The 20,973-nt window shown below is 36.2% G+C and overlaps 1 protein-coding gene across 1 annotated transcript in view; it reads right to left on the bottom strand.

Annotated features, from left to right (window-relative positions):
• LOC140159229 (dual oxidase 1-like) overlaps window positions 1–20,973 on the bottom strand; it is a 53,625-nt gene that overhangs the window by 9,374 nt on the left and 23,278 nt on the right. Inside the window, 18 exon segments of the mRNA XM_072182636.1 lie at window positions 573–666; window positions 1,320–1,550; window positions 3,434–3,648; window positions 4,010–4,133; window positions 4,969–5,144; window positions 5,865–5,958; window positions 6,667–6,889; window positions 7,390–7,787; window positions 9,285–9,404; window positions 11,393–11,569; window positions 12,955–13,073; window positions 14,242–14,420; window positions 14,637–14,827; window positions 15,093–15,189; window positions 15,433–15,547; window positions 16,779–16,875; window positions 17,488–17,563; window positions 19,172–19,338. Of these exon segments, the coding sequence (XP_072038737.1) occupies window positions 573–666; window positions 1,320–1,550; window positions 3,434–3,648; window positions 4,010–4,133; window positions 4,969–5,144; window positions 5,865–5,958; window positions 6,667–6,889; window positions 7,390–7,787; window positions 9,285–9,404; window positions 11,393–11,569; window positions 12,955–13,073; window positions 14,242–14,420; window positions 14,637–14,827; window positions 15,093–15,189; window positions 15,433–15,547; window positions 16,779–16,875; window positions 17,488–17,563; window positions 19,172–19,338 (2,893 nt within the window).

Here is a 20,973-nt window from a genome sequence, read left to right as displayed (position 1 = left end):
TTGGTAGTCTACAGTGTTTTTATTAATGATAATCATCATGTAATATATTGATTTCAAGTGAAAGACCTATTTTTCTCATAAACATATTGAAATTAGAAGTTCCAACTCAGTGTATTTCCGAAGATATCATCAAAAAACTGCCAAATTAGTCTCAAATATGGTATACCATATTTGAGACTAATTTGACAGTTTTTTGATGATTTCTTCGAAATATACCGATTTGGAACGCCAAATTTCAATATGTTTATGAGAAAAATATGAGCTTTCATCTGATACCAAAATCAGCATTTTGATGAGGTAAAGTGGGGGATGAGATTGTCAATCAGGTTACCCACCTTTAAATTCTGCATACTATTTGTTGAAAGAGAACGTATAAATGCAAAGTCCAAAATCTATAGTCATAACCAGTACTTTTAAGTGGTCTGCATGAACTATATATAAGTCACTGTCAAATCCTTAAAAGAATTTTGACAGTGACTTTATATATAGTTTATGGAGACCATTTTCTTATTCTTAATCAGTGCTGAAGAGTATTGACATTGATCATACTCATAGGTATTTAGTTTTCTTACCTGTGGAAGTAATCCCTGAAGTAACAGGTTAGATCTGCTGGTGGCTGAGTGTTGATGTGATAGAAGTTGATGGCATGACCAATAGTATGCATCACTGTAATATAACAACAGAACATATGATATCGGTTAAAATGAAAGTAAAGATTATTCCGCAGCAATAATGTCAGATGGTGAACAGGTGTTTTATTTTGATGGATATTTTATATGTATGTTGATTAGGGCTGAATCCCTAAATTGATGACAAATGATTTGTACGGTGTTATGCAATACCAGTGTGTCTTGGGCCACAGTGGTCCAATTTTTCTGGCTGTGATGGTTATTTTATATGAAGGTTGATTAGAATACTGTGCCTATATAGGTGAATCCCTGAATGATAATAAATGATTTGTAAGGTGTGTCTTGAAGCACAGTGGTCCAGTGTTTCTGGTTGTGATGGTTATTTTATATGTAAGTTGATTAGGATACTGTGCCTAAAGGACTGAATCATTGAATGATGCTTATATGGTTTTATGTCTATAAGGTGCATCTTGAGCCATAGTGGTCTTGTGTTTCTGGCTGGGACGTTTAATCTGTATGTAGGCTGGTAAGGGTACTGTGCCTGCATTATAATAGAGTTGCATCCCTAAATGATGCTGAATGGTTTTATGTTCATAAGATGTTTTGAGCCATAGCAGTCAGCAGCTTTATGATCTGATGTCATTGCACTATATAAATATTGCTGCTTTTTTCTCCTTCCTGATTACATACCTGAGAAGAACAGAGCCCAAAAGGCAATGTACTTGTGCATGGGAAGAGCAGCATCAAATGGAATGTAGCGATGCAAGAACGTCTCTCTCAGCTTGGTGATGGTATTACGACACATGGTTACGAGTAAAGTCGAGTATGTGAACATCATAGCGCTAGCAGCTCCACGAGTTACGGTGACACCAAAACCTGCGATACGTCGTAGACCTCTATGCTCACGTTCAATGGAATAGTCTGAGAATAAAACGGTACAAAAACAAGTTAACTAAAGAAAAAATCCATTATTAACCCCCTGGACCAGAGGATGTTTAAAGACATTCCCACAACCCAATGGGGTTTCTGACCTTGTATGTCTGGCTTTTGTACACATGTGGTACAGTTGATCATGGCTTGCATTGGAATTGTGTGCAAATATCTGGTGTTTTCATCCTATTATTTAACATTCATAACATCAAGACTTAGGAATAAAATTAATGCAGTGGGACAATATGAATGTTTCCTGTAAGAAAATCAAATATCAGTCCTAAGTCTCAACTATTAGCTTGTTGGCTGCAGTTTTAAAATTACCATTTTGTGTGTGTGGCAATGGGGACTTTGCCTTTAAAATTAGGTTATATTGATCAAATTTCCCAATCATAGTGCATTGTAGGAATGCCTTTAAGCCTCCTCTGCCCCTGGACACTGCTAGTCATCTAAAAGAATTTCTGATTGGTTGATAACTTGAAATGCTCATTTCAATTACCAACTATGGCTAGTGGCTAGGCTTTAAACTATTTATGGTCAAACTTGCATTTACAGATGATCTTATTAATACCCTCCTTGATTGGTTCAATATTGGACAGAATATTCATTTTGGCCAATTGGCAGGTAGTTCTCATGGGGTTATCGTGTAACAATAGATGTTAGCAAGACACATTTAAATCAGATCTCTACATAGCTCCAATTGTATTTTTACCAACAACCAAAACACGCATCAGTGTCATCTTGAGTGTGTAATACAGCATTAGTATAGTAAGCATCTTTTTGGTTATTTTAAACCTGAAAGATCTTTTACTTTGCCACAGTTTGGGGCCAAATTTTGTTCTGTGAAACACTACCTTTTGGACTAGAAATTCTGCAGTCTGTACTTGTCTATAACAGGTAGACCTCAACAGGCTACATGCTCAGTGTTGCATGCCTGTTAAATAACAGTGCCCCCCACCTGCTTGTCTGAGCTAATTTCTATGTATAACACCCATTCCAGCTAACGTAATCTTTGCTCCTCCAAGGACGTTACCAGACCAAGACCAAAAGATCTGCAGGTGACCGTGGGTTCTCAGTGTACGGTCCACGTCACTGGAATTCACTGCCCACTTCCATCAGAGAGGCCCCGTCACTGCAGATCTTTAAAAGGCATCTTAAAACCCACCTTTTTAAATTATTGTAATTTCATTTATTTTTCTTTGTACTGTGAAGCGCTTTGAACTGTGAAATGCGCTATAGAAATGTTTTATGTATGTATGTATGTATGTACATTTTGTCTGTAGTTGGACATGTTTTCTTAAAATCATTCACTTATGTAAAATTCTCAACTATTTCATTTTTTTCCCAGTTTCTGGGTGGAATTTAACATACAATCAGGTATATGAAAGTTGTGTAGATTTTAAATGGAATATTCCCATTTTTACTTTGCTTTTTACAACATAACCTTTGCAACCAATGTAGAAAGCTTCAAGTCTCTTCTCAAGACATATTTGTTTCACAAGTTGTTGTTCTTATTTCTTGCTTATGTTTTCTGTTAATCTCTTTTCATAGTGCTATTAACCTTACATCATTTTGTCGGCCACATCACATACTGTCATATCTCAAAAAGCTGCCTTGTGTGATTTTATATAATTGTCATCTACTTATGAAAAGATACAGGCTAAAATTTACTTTAAATATTAATTTTGAGGTATTATCACAAAAAAATTACAATCACATAGCCATTCATAAAAGAGAGAAGCATACTGAAATATAAAATAACAATAATATACAACAATGTTAATAAAAATCACACAAGGCAGCCTTTTCAGATACGACAGGATGTGATGCAGACGACGAATTTTGTCTTAAATAAAGTCTACACAACAACTTACAATAGGCTCGTTCAGCAAAGATCAGCAGCAATACAATAGTGTAGAGAGCACACCAGAAAATCTCTAGACGATTGTTTTCAATGTAACGGTTGATCTGTCCAAAGTATTGATGTTGTCTAGTTGAAGGGTAGGATTTCTCTAGAGTCTCTACTTTGACGTTCTTGGATTGAGTACGCTTGGCCACGGCACCATGAGCACCACCTTTATCTTGAGCACTGCAATGGAAAATTGTTTGAAAATATTAACAACTAGCAGGAGCAAAGCCCCAGGGGGTACTCAGTATATATGACCATACGGGGATATACCTCAAACATGGGTCGCATTTTCAGCCATTTTGTATATCAACGACCCCTTTTTCTAGGCCAATTTTGGTATATTGATGGGTAATATTTTCAAATCCCCCCATAGCTCAATTTTGCCCCTATTGTAACCATCATTTTTGAAACTTCCCAAAACTTTTGGTAAAAGTTGTAAAAACTCTATTTGCATTAAATTTGGCCAAAAATGTTGACTCTTGGTATAGCGATGGGTCCAAATTTATTGGAAAATCGCAGAGTATATAGATACACTACTTACTGGTAAGCACGGATAACAGTCTTGCGCGCACGACTTGGTGCATTATCCCGACGGATCACTGTGGCACCTCCTTGACGCTGAATACCTTGTTGTTCTTGGGGTTGTTCTGGAATTTCTACATCACCTGTGTACATGTAAATCAAGGATTAATGATTAATGACATGTTTTTTAAATACTGTTAAAACATTTGCATCCTTGCGACACACCTTGGTATGGGGCAGACGACATTTTATAAATGAATTTAGAAAAGCAGCAAGAGCAGACATCACTTGCATTATATTCCAGCTGTTGAATCTACATCATATCATTATGAATTCGGCAGACGGCCGCGCCCGGATTCGGCTTTTGGTAAAATCATTTTACTTTTGAATTAGAGAACAAGGGATCAATGCTGTATATGAAAGAGGGCAGCATATCAATTTTTCAGCATAATAAGTAATCATAAGGCGGCGCCATACAAGGTTAGCTAATGGTGCATCGCAGTACAGTCAATGATCTTAACCGTTAAAAACTTGATATGCTGCCCTCTGTAGGTAAAGCATTGATCCCTTGTTCTCTAATTAAAAAATAATGCATGCATAACATGAATTTACTAAAAGCCAAATCTGGACTCGGCCGTCTGCCGAATTCATAACGATGATATCCAACATTTGGGCAAATAACAATGGGCGTGTTTAATTTTAGGGCCGATTTTCTATAGCTAGTGTTTACATGGAGTTCTATGAGGAGTGGGCTCATTGAGGGTGCTATAACCTCCACTTTTTTTTTTTAAATATAAAGGCCAATTGCATGAAAATGCCCCTTGCTTAATTTTTCCGACATTTTCACAGCATGTAGAGATATAATCAAATAGCTGCCGTATCTGCTTTTCTCCAAACAAATAATAAGTCCTATACTTAATGATAATGAAACCTAGGGGGACAATAGAGCATTCAAAATCCATGTACTATAACACTTACCGCTAATCTGCAGAGCAGCCTGACTGAGCTCAGCTTTGTGTTCTGCCATCAGTTGGATAAAGTCTGCCTGCGAGAGTTCCGTCTTTTCTTCAAATCCAGCGGCGCTGAACATGGAATTGATGACATCATCCAACTGGCCTGGTTCTATGGATGCATTAACCATCTCCATCATGGACCTGTATAACAAAGGTGATTTCATTTTGCTTTAATTTGTCGCTAACTTTTGATACTTGGTATTTCTACTTCATAATTAGACTTAATTACTCATGAGTTTTTAGCTTGTGCAACAAGGATAACGCGAGCTCAAAAATTTAAAGGGTCCAACAGATTTTTTCTGGACCTCTTAAGCCCTGCAAAACCCACATTTAAGGGGTCCAATGAGCATTTTAAGGGGTCCTTGCAGTTTTGATCGACCTGTTGGTCAATTTCAACTTGAAATTTGAGGGGTCCAAACCATCCAAAACTTTTTTAAAAAGTAAGGGGTCACAGGATGAGCAAATAATTCCTATCACAGTTTGAATGGTACACTCTTCGAAGAGTGACACACATGTAGAACTACCAACTGTGACTTGTTTAATTAATAATATTCATAAACGCAGACATTAAATTAGTTACACTTGTGTCATCTAAGACTTGGTCTCAACATCATACTGCACAGAGGTTTATGAGCACATAATTCTATAACATGGCAAAGTGTTGCTAGTGCTATTAACTGGAGCTATCTCATTATTTACTGGTAAATTAATTTAAGTCAGGTTTGAAGACTATCCCGCCCTCATGTTCAAGCAAAACTATAGCATCAAAACAAATGCTGCAGTTAATATTCCATGATCAAACCTAACATGGCAACTTTATTCTTGCCCATTTCAAGCGTCCACTTCTACTTCACAACTTACTTCAACATAGTCTTGAACTCATCACGGGAAAGATGTCCGGAGCGATCAATGTCGTACATGTTAAACATCAGGGCCAGCTTATCCTCAGGTTTGCCTGTTGGAAATAAATGAAGGAGTTGTGTTAAGCTCATTGAATAAGCTGGTGAAAAGTGAGTGGTTCTCTGTAATTGAAACTCAATAAATGTATTCTTAGTCATTTCTGATTATAGAACCTCAGGATCAAGACTATAGTAAGGCCATTTTAAAGCCTCAATGTACGATTTCCTTTAAATTTGAAATTTGATCTTCTATACTCAAAATGTTGAAATAATACTTGTACTAATTGTCGGGAAGGGTTTCTGTCCATTTTGAGCTGAAATAACAAGGTAAAGTGAAAGAAACTCTACTGCTTGTTTTGGCCGTTTAACATGCATTTTTATAGGAGGACATAAAGTCATAATTATGAATTATGACTTAAAGTCAAACTTTGCTCTGTTGATCTGCAAACACAACACATTTGGCTGATTCCTTTTAGGTGCAAGTTGGGACATGCGTAAACATTACAAATATGCCAAAAAGTCAGTTTTGAAAAAAAATCAACCAATTTCATATTATAAGATCGTATATTATGGCTTTAAAAAATCCTTTGTTTCAAAGCTCTTCAGCTTCAGCGGAATGCAATTTATTTTTAATTTTTTTTTGAGACAAAGGATTATGTATCACAATTAATTTCATATATTCAAGAACCTTTTTGGGACTCAAATCCGGTATCGCTCTCTGCCTTTCCCTTCAGTAATTCCCTAGGTTAGCATTATAACAATACCTTTGGCAAAGATGACAATGACATCCAGGAATTCACGGAAGGAGAGGGTTCCACTGCGATCTTTATCGACAAGCTCAAACATTTGTTCGATGAAGAGACTGTCTCCTTTCATGGAGAGGAGTTCAGCAAACTCGGTCTTGGTCAGCTCACAGGCAAGGATGTCTTTAGCGATGGTGGATTCCAATTCTTGGATGTCATCAGGGTCGATGTCAAGCTTGAAAGCCTGGAAAATAGAATGGAACATTTTTAATAGGCATAGTATAGATTTTTGGCTTAAACAGGAAGAACCTCTTGGCCAGTTCACCACAGAAGAACTGACAATTATACATCTGTTATTATGATGACAGACAGAACAGAATTTACATGGATAAATTTTAACACTGACTAATTCCCCAAGGAACTTGAACCAAAAGTGGGGCTTCCAATTTAGAATGAAACTCTTTTGAAAAACGTGTGCTCAAACTTTAGCTATTATGATCAAATCGACCCATTTATGCTTGGGAATCGAATGGGCTATTCCAGTTGAAATCATATACATGGAATACTTGACTTTTATTATCTCCTACACAGAGGTATAAGTTTCAAATGGAGTCATCCATTCAGGTAATCCCATTTGAAATTTGCACTCCCTGTGTGGAAGATTAAGGTCATGTTTTTGATAGAGGGTGTATGGATTTCAACTGGAATAGCACAATATTACACCCGGCTTATAGAGTAACTAACCTGTGCAAAGGCTACACGGAAGAACCTCTCCAAAGTTTTCTGCCTATGTGCTTTGGTGACAGCCATTTTCAACAATTCAGTTTCACGGATCTCTCGTCTCTCACGACCAATTCCAACTTCTGTGCTGCCAAGCCAGCTTTCCAAGTCGCTTATGAATTCTCCGCGAAGTTCTTCATCATCAAACTTCATGACCAGATCGTACTCGCGATCGAATTTGATCAGGACGAACTTTCGCTGACGATCGGGTGAAACGCAGAAAGTGAGCTTTTGCATGACGCTGAGGTCGACGGTACGGTACGGCTTGTTTCCTCTCTCATTTTGTATTTTAATCTGCTTACCGGGCCCAAGCATAACTTGAATTGGACGCTTGGATTGCTTGTAACCACACCATTCAGTAGCTATAAAGAAATAGGAAAAATTAAAAATTGCAATATTTTAAGAACATTTTGTAGTGCTTTTCCTTACCAGAAAATCCCAAGTAATTAAATTTCATCTTTATTTTTGAACAAGAATGTTACATGATCTCCCATCAAGTAGTTTTTGGCAATTTTTTTTTTTTTTTTTTTTTAATTCAAAGGCATATCTAGGCATTGACAGCATGAATCTTGCAGACTGCTAACAGGTTTGTGACCAGATAGCTATTAACCCCATGAGAACTACCTGCCGATTGGCCAAAAAGAAGTTTTCATTATCAATTGAACCAATCAATTGAAACCATTGTTAGAATAATTTCACTACACAAAAAAATTGGGGCGAATTATTTGCAAATTTATTATTAAAGTAAAGATATCATGTAATTGACTAATCAGAGGCAATGTTAGATTGGCAGGTAGTGCTCAGGGGGTTAACGTCCTTGCTGATCAGGCAAGAAATCTGTCATAGTGTGTATGAATCCCCTCTAGCCCATCGCTATACCAATTTTCTATGAAAGCCTTTATATTCTGTCAAATCGGCACAGCAGTTTTTATCAAATTTGCAGGAATTTTTGAAAAAATCTTAAACAACAAGGCAAAATTTAACTATTTGTGAACTGCTCTCACAAAATAACTTTCTGAGATACTCCAGATTTGAAATCCTTATTTTATACCCTTTAAAATCATACCAAACATGTTATAACCAAGGCAGTTAAGCGAATGCCCTGGTGCCGTGTGTCATTACCGCTCATGCACTGATCAACCACACAATAAAAAGATTCGGGAAGCACCGTAAGAAAACTTGGCAAGTGGTGGCAAGAAAGTTTCGCACCACGTATGTCAAAGTTCACTTTTCAAAGGGCAAACTGTTGTTACAAAAATCAAAACGACTGGTAAACAGGTCTACTAAATGACCTCAAAAGGTCAAATCTTCTCATTTTGTCTGTGAAAAATAAAATGACGAAATTGCAACAGTGACTTTCACCCTTACGAGTGAAAATACAGCTTATTTGGCCAGTGTCAACATGGGGTCATCGGTTTGAATATTTTCCTAACATATTGGACTAACTCCACAGCTATATGGTTTTTCACAATATAACAGTAATGGAAAGAAAACTGAAATTGTTCGTCATTTTTCGGCACAAAACTTTTTGGCAAAAAATGACGTCACAACAATCTCCTAATTAGCATAATGGTCGCCATTCCTCCAGCTAGCTCGTCCTGTGATTGGTCATTTAGTTATCTAGTTTTTATTCTATATCGCTGGTTATAACTCCTTGCTTTGGTCTTCAAAATCAGTATTTCGTCTAGAATTTCTTTTGTTCTCTATTGTATTTTGTCATATGCACTGTACTGTAATGGACTGTGGGGGCAGGTCACATCTGTCCAAATGACCCACCCATATGCTAAAATTGATCTTAATAAAACGGCTCATTGATATATCATACGGATGAAATGCAACTGAATATTAATTAACCTTACCTTGGTAACTCTTGAGTTTTTCTGGTCTGCCTTTACGTGATTTTCTGTGCAGTTCTTTGCGTTTCTCTTCTGTTTTGCTAGTCTGCCAGGAAGCGAGTACCAACAGGAGAACAATACAGCCTAAAGGATGAAACATACAATATCATATGAGTGCGACCCAGCGTGACCATACAAGATGTAAGCATGACCTAGCATGACCATATGAGACGTGAGCATGACCTAGCGTTACCAAATTAGATGGGAGTGTGACCCAGCATAACCAAATGAGCCGTGAGTGTGCCCTAGCATGTCTAAACGAGACATATATTAGAACTACTAAAAATGTAACTGTGTTTAAAAAGATGATAAAAACTCATCTTATGTCAGAGATATTCTGTAATTCTTAAGTTATTTTCCTTGATTTTGCTTCTAGTTTTCTTTGTCTTTTGTTCAGTTTTTTGTTTGCCTTGTTGCTATTATTATTATGAGTGTGTCTCAGCGTGACCAAATTAGACATGTGTGTGATCCAGCATGACCAATTGAGACAAATAATACCCATAATGGGTATAAAACCTTTACATTCTTTTCTTTGCAAAAACACACACTTTCATGTCTTAAACTTTTGTCTTTAGAAATCTGTAGATGTGTTTCTAGACAATTTTACATCACATTTCCAGTTTGCAGCAAAAAATTGTGAATATTTACCCCATTTTTTACAGTGTAAATGGTTTCAAATTTGCAAAGGCCTTCAAAAAAATCTGAATGAGTATTGTCAGATCTAATGTACCCTTTGGTCACAGTAGAACCCTATTGATGTCATTGGGCTAATTCCATTTAAAATCCACACTACCCCTGTGGAAGATTTAGCTAAAGTCTTCCACAGAGGGAGTATGAGTTTTGAATACAATATACAATTGGGTAACTTCCATTTGAAATACACACTCCAGTAGTGGAATATATATATAGGTAAAGACATGATACAGGGGGAGTATGGGTTTCAAAATGATTAACCCTGACCAAAATTTTGAAAAACATACTCCCCTTGTGGAAAATATTCCAACATCTTCCACAGGGGTAGTGTGGATTTCAACTGGAATAGCCCATTGATGTGTCATTTTAACCTGTTATATAGAATATTGCTTCTTTATTTGTACACTGCATTGTTGGTGGGAAAATATTTGGCAAGGTTAGATTTCTGCCGGTGTATACAGTGCTTGAATAGAGTTTGTGCATATGACGTATCATACCGTAAATACGGCGGACTACTCAAATCCATTCAACAAAAGCATGATTGCAATCTACCACAACAGTTCGTCTCACACACATAACAAATGCACTACAATCAAATAGGTTGATGACAACATTTGATTAAATGGACTGCACTAGCCGCGCAATTATTACGGTGAAGGACACCAGTTCAAATCCTTTGTTTGGAGCCAATTGATAAGCATGCAGGGCCTCTATAGGGGGATGTCAGTGAGAGCATGGATTGTGACAAGAGTGAGGCATTTTCGCCTCATGCTCCCCACCACATAAACTAGAAATGTTGCGGTTCTCGGAAAAGTGTGGACCACAATATCTCCATTTTGATGTGTGTTGGTAAAAAAAAAATACATTTTGAAAAAAAAATTTTGGAAAATAAAAAATTTGAATAAAAAATGCCAATTAGCTCATTTTCATAATAATGAATATGCAAGTAGACCCCAAAAGTTTCTGAAGTGTCCTACCTATCCTAGAATATCCTTAATCAATCTTCCTTTCCAAAGAGCTACAAGCCAGACGGCACTTCAGTAGAACTTTCCATTGAATGAACACAGCCTGACATAGCGTAATGATTTTTCATGTAAACTGCGCGATGGTTATTATTGCCAGCGTGTGCGCCTGTGCGTGAGTAACATGGAAGTGAATCCAACCATGCCAACGCACTCGTGATTGGTTAGTATTTTAATTATTGTGACCAAGGTCGTGCATTTGTGTTGTAGTTTGAAATACGCAATACGCGATCGCAGTTGGATCATGTACAGCTGTGTTCGTTCAATTGAAATTTTTAGTATAGACAGATGGACATTGCACAAATGGTATGCCTCATGGTTGAGGCATAAACATGTTTTAGAAAGCGAACAACTTACCAACAACCCACAAACCAGCTGCCAAGAAGGTCAGTGCAAAAGAAACCTCGCTGTACTGGAAGTAGTCGTAACCCTTTAAGAAAGTGCAATTGGCACAGTCCAGCTCAGACACTGTTCGATTTGGGTTTCCGTGTCCTCCCAGATCAATATCTACGGCTTCATCATAGCATCGATCTCCTGCAATGTGTCAGTAACAAGAATGTAAAAGTTAAAGAGTATTCAAGTATTGTTTTGAGAGCTCTGTCTCTATTGCATGATATAACATTATTTGAAGTGGAACAAAGAGGCGGCAAAATACTGCAAACATTATTTATTTCTTTTCATTTTAACAAAAATTAGGCTGAAAATTGGCTATTAAATTAAATTAATATTCAGTTTCAAGTTTGTTTTTGATCGAATTGGCAAATGTTCAGTGAGAAATATACAACACTGCAGAATTGTATTTATATCAGGAGACTTGATACAAAAAACTCAAAATTGCCATTTTTGAATTACAAAGAATAAAAAAAAATGCATACCGCATTTGATTTTTAAGTCGCATGCAACATGAGACAAACAATATTGTTTGGCCTTAAGCTGAATTTATACTTGATCGCTTTTGCAGAAAAGTGATTATCACGCATACTCGGACTTTATTTCCATTTGCAGAGCGTCAAGCCGATCAATCGATACAAATCGCTGAGGTAAAAATTATGTTGCTTTTGTGAGTTGTAGAAATCTTGAGACATGAATGCATCAACCGATCATTTCCTATCAACTGGATCTATTATTTTGCTAATTAATTTACCTCGATCTCTCGATCATTAACTCTTGGAGAATTCATTCAAAGCAATAATTATTGATAGCAATGGATGTTCTAAAAATGTATTTTATGGTCATTTGAATATTTCAATTCTCGCGTTTCACAATACGATGCGCCTCCAGCGGTCGCTGGGTGGAGGCCAAAATATGCAGTGCATCATGGGAAAATGAGTCGACATCCAAAGCCCGCATAATACGAATACAATACAGGAACATGCATCATTGTGGGTTTAAATGTCATTATAATGATGTTACATGCGAATGCACACTAAAACAACAATTTACAACTATAGTAGATCCATTTTCTATCTATTGATCACAGGGAATCCTTCGTGGAGCTGTTTTCACCATATTTATTATCACACTCGCGTGAAAATTCAATAGCAGCTAGAACGGCGATGTCGAAAATGAGCCATCCCAGCTCTACTAATTATCATTACCTGAAAATACATTTATGTAGTTGACATAACAAAAAAGCCGATACCGTAACTCTTGAAATATTTAAACACTGCTTAACGCACAATATCACATACAATAGAGCTCCGACTAAAACTAGCATAATACCAACATACATGGCAGCCCAGGATGGTCTATTGAAGCTTATTGACCTGCTGATCAGCAGTCAATTCTCCTAACACTGTCTAGTGTGGAACTTAAAAATAGTTGCCCAAGACAGAGGGCAGCATGCTATTTGGAGTGGGAATTTTGTATGGAGTTTGCGAGTTCGTGCAGTTTGCGTTTATGGCCTACATATACGTTACCTTCCTTGAAGTGGAAGACGTCCCTTTGGATATCATCTTTAGTGATATTGGTACAACGTATAAGTACATCATACATAGTAATTTTATTGATGTATTCTATCTCTTTCTCTGTAAATAACCTGGGGAAAAAATATGGGGAAACAATATATTTCTTTAATAAATAGCATTAAATCCATAGCATTTTAAACATCATCACACAAAGAGATATATAACATTATATATACCATATAAATGTTGAAAAATAATATAGTTCGGAATTTCAATTTGCTTGATTCTTAACTACCTGCCGATTGGCCAAAACATTTTCATTATCAATTGGCCCAATCGGCAACATTGTTAAAATAATTTCAACACACAAAAAAATTGGTGAATAAAGTGAAAATATGTAATTGACCAATCAGAGGCAATGTTAGATCGGCAGGTAGTGCTCAGGGGTTAAGTACTCAAGTGTTGTTGTTTGACCAATTCTTGTTAATACTTTGAGCAACTAAGTACAAATAGAGGAAGAATTCTACTCTATCGCCATGGTTAAGGAATCAATTATGACTAGAGTACTGGTTATATTGGGCTATCCCATTTAAAATCCACACTACCCCTGTGGAAGATTTAGCTAAAGTTTTCCACAGAGGGAATATCAGTTTCGAATAGACAACTGGGTAACTTCCATTTGAAATACTCACTCCAGTTGTGGAACATATAGGTAAAGCCATAATACAGGGGGAGTATGGGTTTCAAAATGATTACCTCTGATCAATTACATTTGAAAAACATACTCCCCCGTTGAAGATATTTCCAAAATCTTCCACAGGGGTAGTGTGGATTTCAACTGGGATGCTTTTTACAGACTTTCTGACAGTTGTGCAGCATGTTTTAGTCATGGTTTCAAATAGCTGTATTATGTCAAAGCCTAGGAGTAAAATAAAAACATGGTTTTTAACTTTGTGGCTTTGAAATTTGAAATTCCATTCAAAATGTGCAATACCCTGAGGAAGATTCATCAAAAGTCTTTTAAATAGAATTGGCTAGGGTAAATCATTTTGAAACCCACACTCCCACTGTATATGGCTTTACCTATATCTTCCACAACTGGATTAAGTTTTTGAAATGGAAGTTAACAAACTGCCTATTCTATTTGAAACCCATACTCCCTCTGCAGAAGACTAGCTCAATCTCCCACTGGATTTTTTTTTTAAAAAGCACATTTACAGCAAAAAACTGAAAATAAAAACTTTCACTAATACAGCATGTAGAACCACACTTGCGCAAAGTTTTAATGGCATTACTTACCCATTTTGTGTATTTTCATACCAGAACCTATCTCCATCACGGGTCCTTATAAACTGATCCAAGATGATGTATCTAAAGAGTTCACCAGGTCCCCTAGCAGTGGTTTCGTGGAGACCTCCAGCCCAAATATCAATTTTGTCAATTTCTCCTTTATATGCAGCATCCAAATTATCCAAAGTCTGAAACAAAAACAAGATGTAAAATTATGGTGACAGTTTACTGCACAATAGAATCGAACATCGATTTTTATGCGGCTTTAATCCACCCAATTTGGTGCTGCGGGGACCCAGTAATGGACAACCAAATCCTGACCATGACTTGGCTCGTTGGATTCGTCTATAAAGATGAAACTATTTTTAACAATCAATTGAACACATCGCTACATGACTACTTACTGTACTATCAATGTCCGATAAAATAGAGCTATCATTAATAGAAGGGTTGATTTCCTGGAAGCTGTTCATCTTTTTAAGCCCAAGAGACTCTCTAGCAGTGTTATAATCAGGCAAACCATGGTCACGCGCACGTTGAATATTCAGTACCATAAGGTCACGACGAGAGAAATCCAGAGTTCCAAATACACGTCCTAAATACATATGTAAATACAAGATGGATATGGATTACGTTTTAGGAAGTGAGCTTTTGATTTATTTAATATGCGGCAATACGCTTTATTACATCTGGGAAGGAATTTTGTTATAAATTAATTGAGAAACCCAAAAGCTGTGTATTGAAATGCTAATAGAGACAGACATGTGCCACTGGTGGGGGGGGGCAAGACTTAATTTTATTTGAAAAGAAAATCTGCATTTTTATATTTAAAGAGTAATTGGGTGTTTAGGAGTACATACTTTGCAAATCAGGTGTGATGATGTTATCCTCTCTCTCTGTTATCTGGGATGCCATACCCATCAAGAAAGCTTCTATGTCGTGTTCTCTCACTGGAACCTGTTAAAACAATAGATGTCATTAAGGCAAGTCATACATACAATGAGGTTAACAGCGATTTATAAATATTGGGACAAGAAACATGGAAGACATGACTGTAATCTTCCACACAGAAAGTGGACATTTCAAATGGGATTACATGAATGGGTGAATTCATTTGAAATCTAAACCCCCTGTGCAGGAGATTAAGGTCATGTCTTCCATAGGGATTTTGGATTTCAACTAGGAAAGCCCAATCTTTACCTGTGGATTCCAGAAGGAGTTGCATGTTCTGACGGCGTGGTGACCCACACGGTCGTCTTCATCTGGTATGAGACTTGACTTTAGTGTCGTTGTTATGAAGTTACACTGAGCATCTCTGTAAAAGAAATAAAAGAAATAAAATGAAGAATGTAACACATATTGATGAGGGCACGGTGGCGCTTTACCTCGCTTGCCTCACCCCACTCAGGGGGGAATGGGGAGCCGTTAGAGGATAATTACAAATGCTGAGAGTTATATGTGACTCCTCGCCACAACTGAGCCCGGATGTCGCCAGTGCCACTATTGAGATATGCTCCATCGAACTTAACAATAAACAATAGGAAAGAAAGGATTTATTGACTGTTTTATTAATTTTTCACTACTTAAATGTCAAGTACTATAGACATGATATACATCATTTTAAAGCTAATTTCAAGCAGAATATTTTGGTTGAATATCTCAAAAATGATGATTGGCGACATCCGGGCTCAGTTGTGGCGAGGAGTCACATATCAGTGGCGGCAGAATAAATTGTTACAAGTGTGCTGGTACCTGACCAAGGTGAAGTGTATCTAAATGTTAGCATAGGATTAGGAAAGGCCTGTACAGTGCTTGTCTTGCAAAATATTCTTTCCCATATCTCCCTCTGCTGTCTGTGACTGAACATTTCAGTACCTATGATTCCACAATCGCCATCGGTCATTAATCAGCATGTAAGAATGGGGTAGGTTCGGTCAGATTTTTTTTTTTTTGCTTTTGTTTTTAAAGGTCAGAGCCAAAATATTTTTGTCTAATTATTAGCTTCACAAAATAGCCCAAATAGGTTATCAAAATTTTGTGAAAAAAAATTTTTTTCTGGAATTTCTAAAATTAGGGTCGGTATTCTTTTACACAGATTAGGGTCGGTCGGATGAGGACAATCAAACTTTTTTTTTTAATTTACCTTATTTCATAAACATTTCAAATGATTATTCCTCATTCCTCATAAAGCATTTTTAAATTGACTGTACATCCGAGATGACTGCTCATACAATGACGGCCATCTTGGAGCAGGTTGTGTTCACCAAATTTGACAACTCATAGATCAAATAGGGTTACCAAACCAGCGATTTGGTAGCCCAATTGGGTGACTTTTGAAGATTTTCCCCACAACTTTAGACAATTTCCTGTCCCATAGAAACCAATGGTTAAGAAAACAATTGGGTGACTTTTCAACATTGGCCATCGTGAGTTCCGATAATTTCCTGTCCCATAGAAATTGCAAAGAGAAAAATTGGGCGACTTTTCGATTAATGACCCACGATTTTGGGCTGAAATGTTTTGGCAACCCTGAGATCAAAACTCACCTTCTTAAAGCTCCTGGGGGTACTAGGGTATGACCCCATCTCATAGCAGCCGACTGAAACTCATGAGTAATACCGGGATGAACGTAACTTTTGTAACCTGTAAGATGGAAATTAAAAATGTTGGTAATAATAACAATACTGGTAATTTCATGAAATTCATTGAAAATGCTTGCCAAAAATATTTTACAATAACATTTTAACAACATTTTTAAAATGGCAGTGTACTGGTTCTTTTTTATATAAGATACTTAAAAATGTTTTCATGAATATTACAACACAGTTGCCTATGGTGCCTTTGTAATACATACAATCATGCATAACTCAAAAATGCAAAATCAGTATTACTAAAATTTTGGGAATAAACTTTTTTTGTGCATATCTACTGAAACATAAAATAAAAAGAGGATGCTAGAATCATGAAATACTCCTGTAAGGAATCAGTTAGCAACGTTTGCACAGTATTTTATGTGGGACCTGAGAGCATATAATTTTTAATCATTTGCCATAAAATGTGTATTATATCACTAATTTTTAAAAAAATCAAAATTATTTGATATCAGAAGACATTCCTCATATTCAAAATGCAATTCGATATGTCTGATGCGCTCTCATGTCCCACAAAAAATATGTGAAAAGATCGCTCTCCAAGCCCTTAATTGGAATGACCAGTAAATTTTTCTATGATTTTTGTAATGGGTTCCCATTGTACCTGTGTATGCATTTGCCTCTATCTCGTCTGGTTGCATATCAAGAAGTGCGGGTAGCCAATCGTACATCACAATTTTCTGTAGAAGAAACAAAAAGTAGACAAGAAATTAAAATTTATCCTGAAGACAAATTTTCTGTAGAAGAAACAAATTACCAAAAAATTCGAAGTTAATATTTATCCTAAGATAAAAAATATAGAACAATTTATATGGAAAAATGATTTAATTGGCCTCATACTAATATCAGCTTTTTGATAACTTTTTCCAGTTTTAGCCATTTAACTAAAAAAAACTGCAGTGTTCTTCTTCATATTAATATGTTGCTCTTATAGAAAATGAACTACGGAAGCCAATAATTCTATTTATATTTCCATAGGTCTTGTGGTTCTTGAATTAAGGCCAATAATGCATCAAAAGTAAAGCTTTTGAATGTTTTCCCCCTCCCGAGAAAATTGGGGTGGAAACAACGCCCTTATATCAGCCTCAGGATCTGATTAATTGAAGCCATACCATTCCTCTTGTGTGTCAGCTTTATTTGTCTCAATATTTGAGTGCAAACACTGCCAGGTCATGCTCTCTTCCAACCCACCTTAATCATGCAATTTAATGTGAATTCGTCGGCTGTATTCCATAGTGGCGTATAGTGATTTTTGGTCATTTTTTTGAAAATTGGCACATATGTTTTTAATGATGTTCTCTTTCATTTTCTAAGTCTCATCAGTCATAATTAGCTAATTAATTAGTAATTAATTAATTAAATGTATGTATAGTTACAAAGTGACATTTTTGTATTCCATAGTGGCGTATCGACCATACGCCACTTTTTATACACATTTTATAATTATGAAATATCGGCAAAATGAAAAACATCGTATGTCATAGTGGCATCGCAGATCGGACCTATACGCCACTATGGAATACTGAACGACGAAAAGTAACGCCATAGGGATTACATGGCGACCGAGGTATGCGTCTGGTTAACGTAAGGTTAGGGTATTGCGCTTTTGTTCGTTTTCCATAGTGACGTATAGTTTTATTGTCAGTTTGCCAGCAATAGTATGTATTTATTTCTTTTGAAAAATATATAACAATAAAATCTATTTAGTTTACTACAGAAATTTCACATCATTTACAAAATATAACGAATGTCTGATTTACACAACTCGATTTTAAATTGGCATTTCTTCAAACCCGATTTTCTCGAAAAGTTGTTTATTCACGGCGCCCACTATACGCCACTATGGAATACGGACTGACGAATTATGAGAAATATGATCACATAACATGCCAACAAGATTTTTTTTCTTTATAATATGGTTTAACAAATATGTGTTTAGGGTCTCCATAAAATACAATTTGTGCAAAAATGTTCAAACTTGATGATCCCGTAACGGGTCATTCCATTTAAAATCCACACCACCCCTGTGGAAGATTTAGTTAAAGTCTTCAACAGAGGGAGTATGAGTTTTGAATACAATAGACAATTGGTTAACTTCCATTTGAAATACTCACTCCAGATGTGGAAGATATAGGCAAAGTCATAACACAGGGGAGTGTGGGTTTCAAAATAATTTGACAAATAACATTTGAAAAACATACTCCCCCTGTGGCAGATATTTCCAATATCTTCCACAGGGGTAGTGTGGATTTTAAATGGAATAGCCCAATGTTCAGACTATAACTCACCTGGTAGGTTCCAATCACCCATTTGCGTGCTTCCAAGAAGAGTCTTTCATCGTGCCAGTCAGGGTGTTGTTCCGCTAGCTTATCGGCCCAGTAATTATGCCATCTGAACCACAGAATGCCAAATGTTAGGATGAAAGGGTTCTCGTTACCACGGGGATTACCAAGTTCTGTTTTAAAAAAAACAATGAGGAAATATTTCATATGTGTTCAATTAACTTAGGTACACTGCAAGATTCTCATCTGTGTGACGCCGATGTCACATCAATGTCACTGCATCGGAAACTACACCTCGGTTTTCCATATCGCCGGTCCGAAATAGCCGGGTAGCCAGCCTCCTAGGTTTCTACAGAGTGACTTGTGCGCGCTGGTGACTCCGCAGGAGAGTCACACTGGTGTGACTACTGCCGAGCGCCGACTGGGCCTGGGTGCTCACGCTTTGGGTTGCCGGTTTTGATTTTATTGCCATATTTGTTATATTCTCTTGATTTATTCAATTAATATTCTTTATTTCTTGCTTTTTTTAGGGGATTAGGGAGGAGGAAATTGCAAACTGGACTTTAAAAATAAGGGAAATATTAGATGAATAAAATAAATTTGTTAATAAAAGAAATAAACATGATCAGTAAACAAAGTATAATTCAATAAACTAATATGATGAATAAAATACATTTTTGTTAATTGGTGGCTATTTGAATAACTAAATAAATAACAAATTAAGAAATAAATAAGCAGGAAGAAACCAATAAAAGAAGAATGGAAGAAACAAAGAAACACTTTGAAAGAAAACAACTTGAGAAAAATTGCAAATAAAGAAGTTAAAAGTAGGAATATTATAAGAAGCATTTAGGCCTATTGATGAATTAAAATATTAAATGTGTAAAATAAATAATTATAACAATAATAATTCATAACAAGCATTAATATTTGCGTGATAAAAAATAAGACACAATTTCAAACAAACAATGCAATAGGCCTATATTGATGTGACACCGATTTATAGGCATAATTTGATAACGTAAAAAAAAACATGAAAAACAAATCAAACTAATAGGCCTATAAAACACCATTTTGAAAAACGGAAAAAGAAAATAGCACAAGCCAAAGTTTTGCAAAAACTTACGGCAGCAAAAGTATAACTTTGCAGTAGACCTTTCAGGAAAGTGACAAGAAGTAAAACAAAATGCATGCTAGGCCTATAAATCAATTTATTTTACTGTAAAGTTTTGGCAAATCAAAATGTATACATTGAAAATGCTAGGCCTATAATAGGCATACTTTGCGAACTTCGGCTGAAAATCTCTTTTAAAACATTTAAAAACACAATTCGTTTTAAATAAAAAAAGTTTCAATAGGCCTATATAACGTTATCATGCAAAATATGAAAAAATAGGCCTACTTTGATTGCAAAACATGCCATCTAGGCCTAACCACTGAAGTAAACAAAGCAATGATATAAGTTATGTGGGAAAACAAGCAAACAAATAAACAAAATAAAAACGTTTGAAATGAAACAAACAAATAAACCAAGAACAAGAACTGCAAATAACACACACACAGTTGATGAGATTATTAAACAGGCAGCACGAAAAGAATTAAAATATTATAAAAGAGAACAATAAATAAATGAAACAAAATGAATCGGAAGTCTCACAGTTGAAATATAAATGATAAAGAATGCAAAAGCACGATATAAAACACACAAAGACGGCAGTAGCCTACAGCCACGGACCCACTGTACAGCATGCATCAATCAATTAATTATAAAACCAACTCATTCCATTCATGAGCGTATACAAGCAGTA

The sequence above is a fragment of the Amphiura filiformis genome, chromosome 8 (genome assembly GCF_039555335.1).
Source record: "Amphiura filiformis chromosome 8, Afil_fr2py, whole genome shotgun sequence".
NCBI lineage: Eukaryota > Metazoa > Echinodermata > Ophiuroidea > Amphilepidida > Amphiuridae > Amphiura > Amphiura filiformis.
Note: the sequence above shows the minus strand (reverse complement) of the source record. Positions and strands in the feature narration are given on the sequence as shown.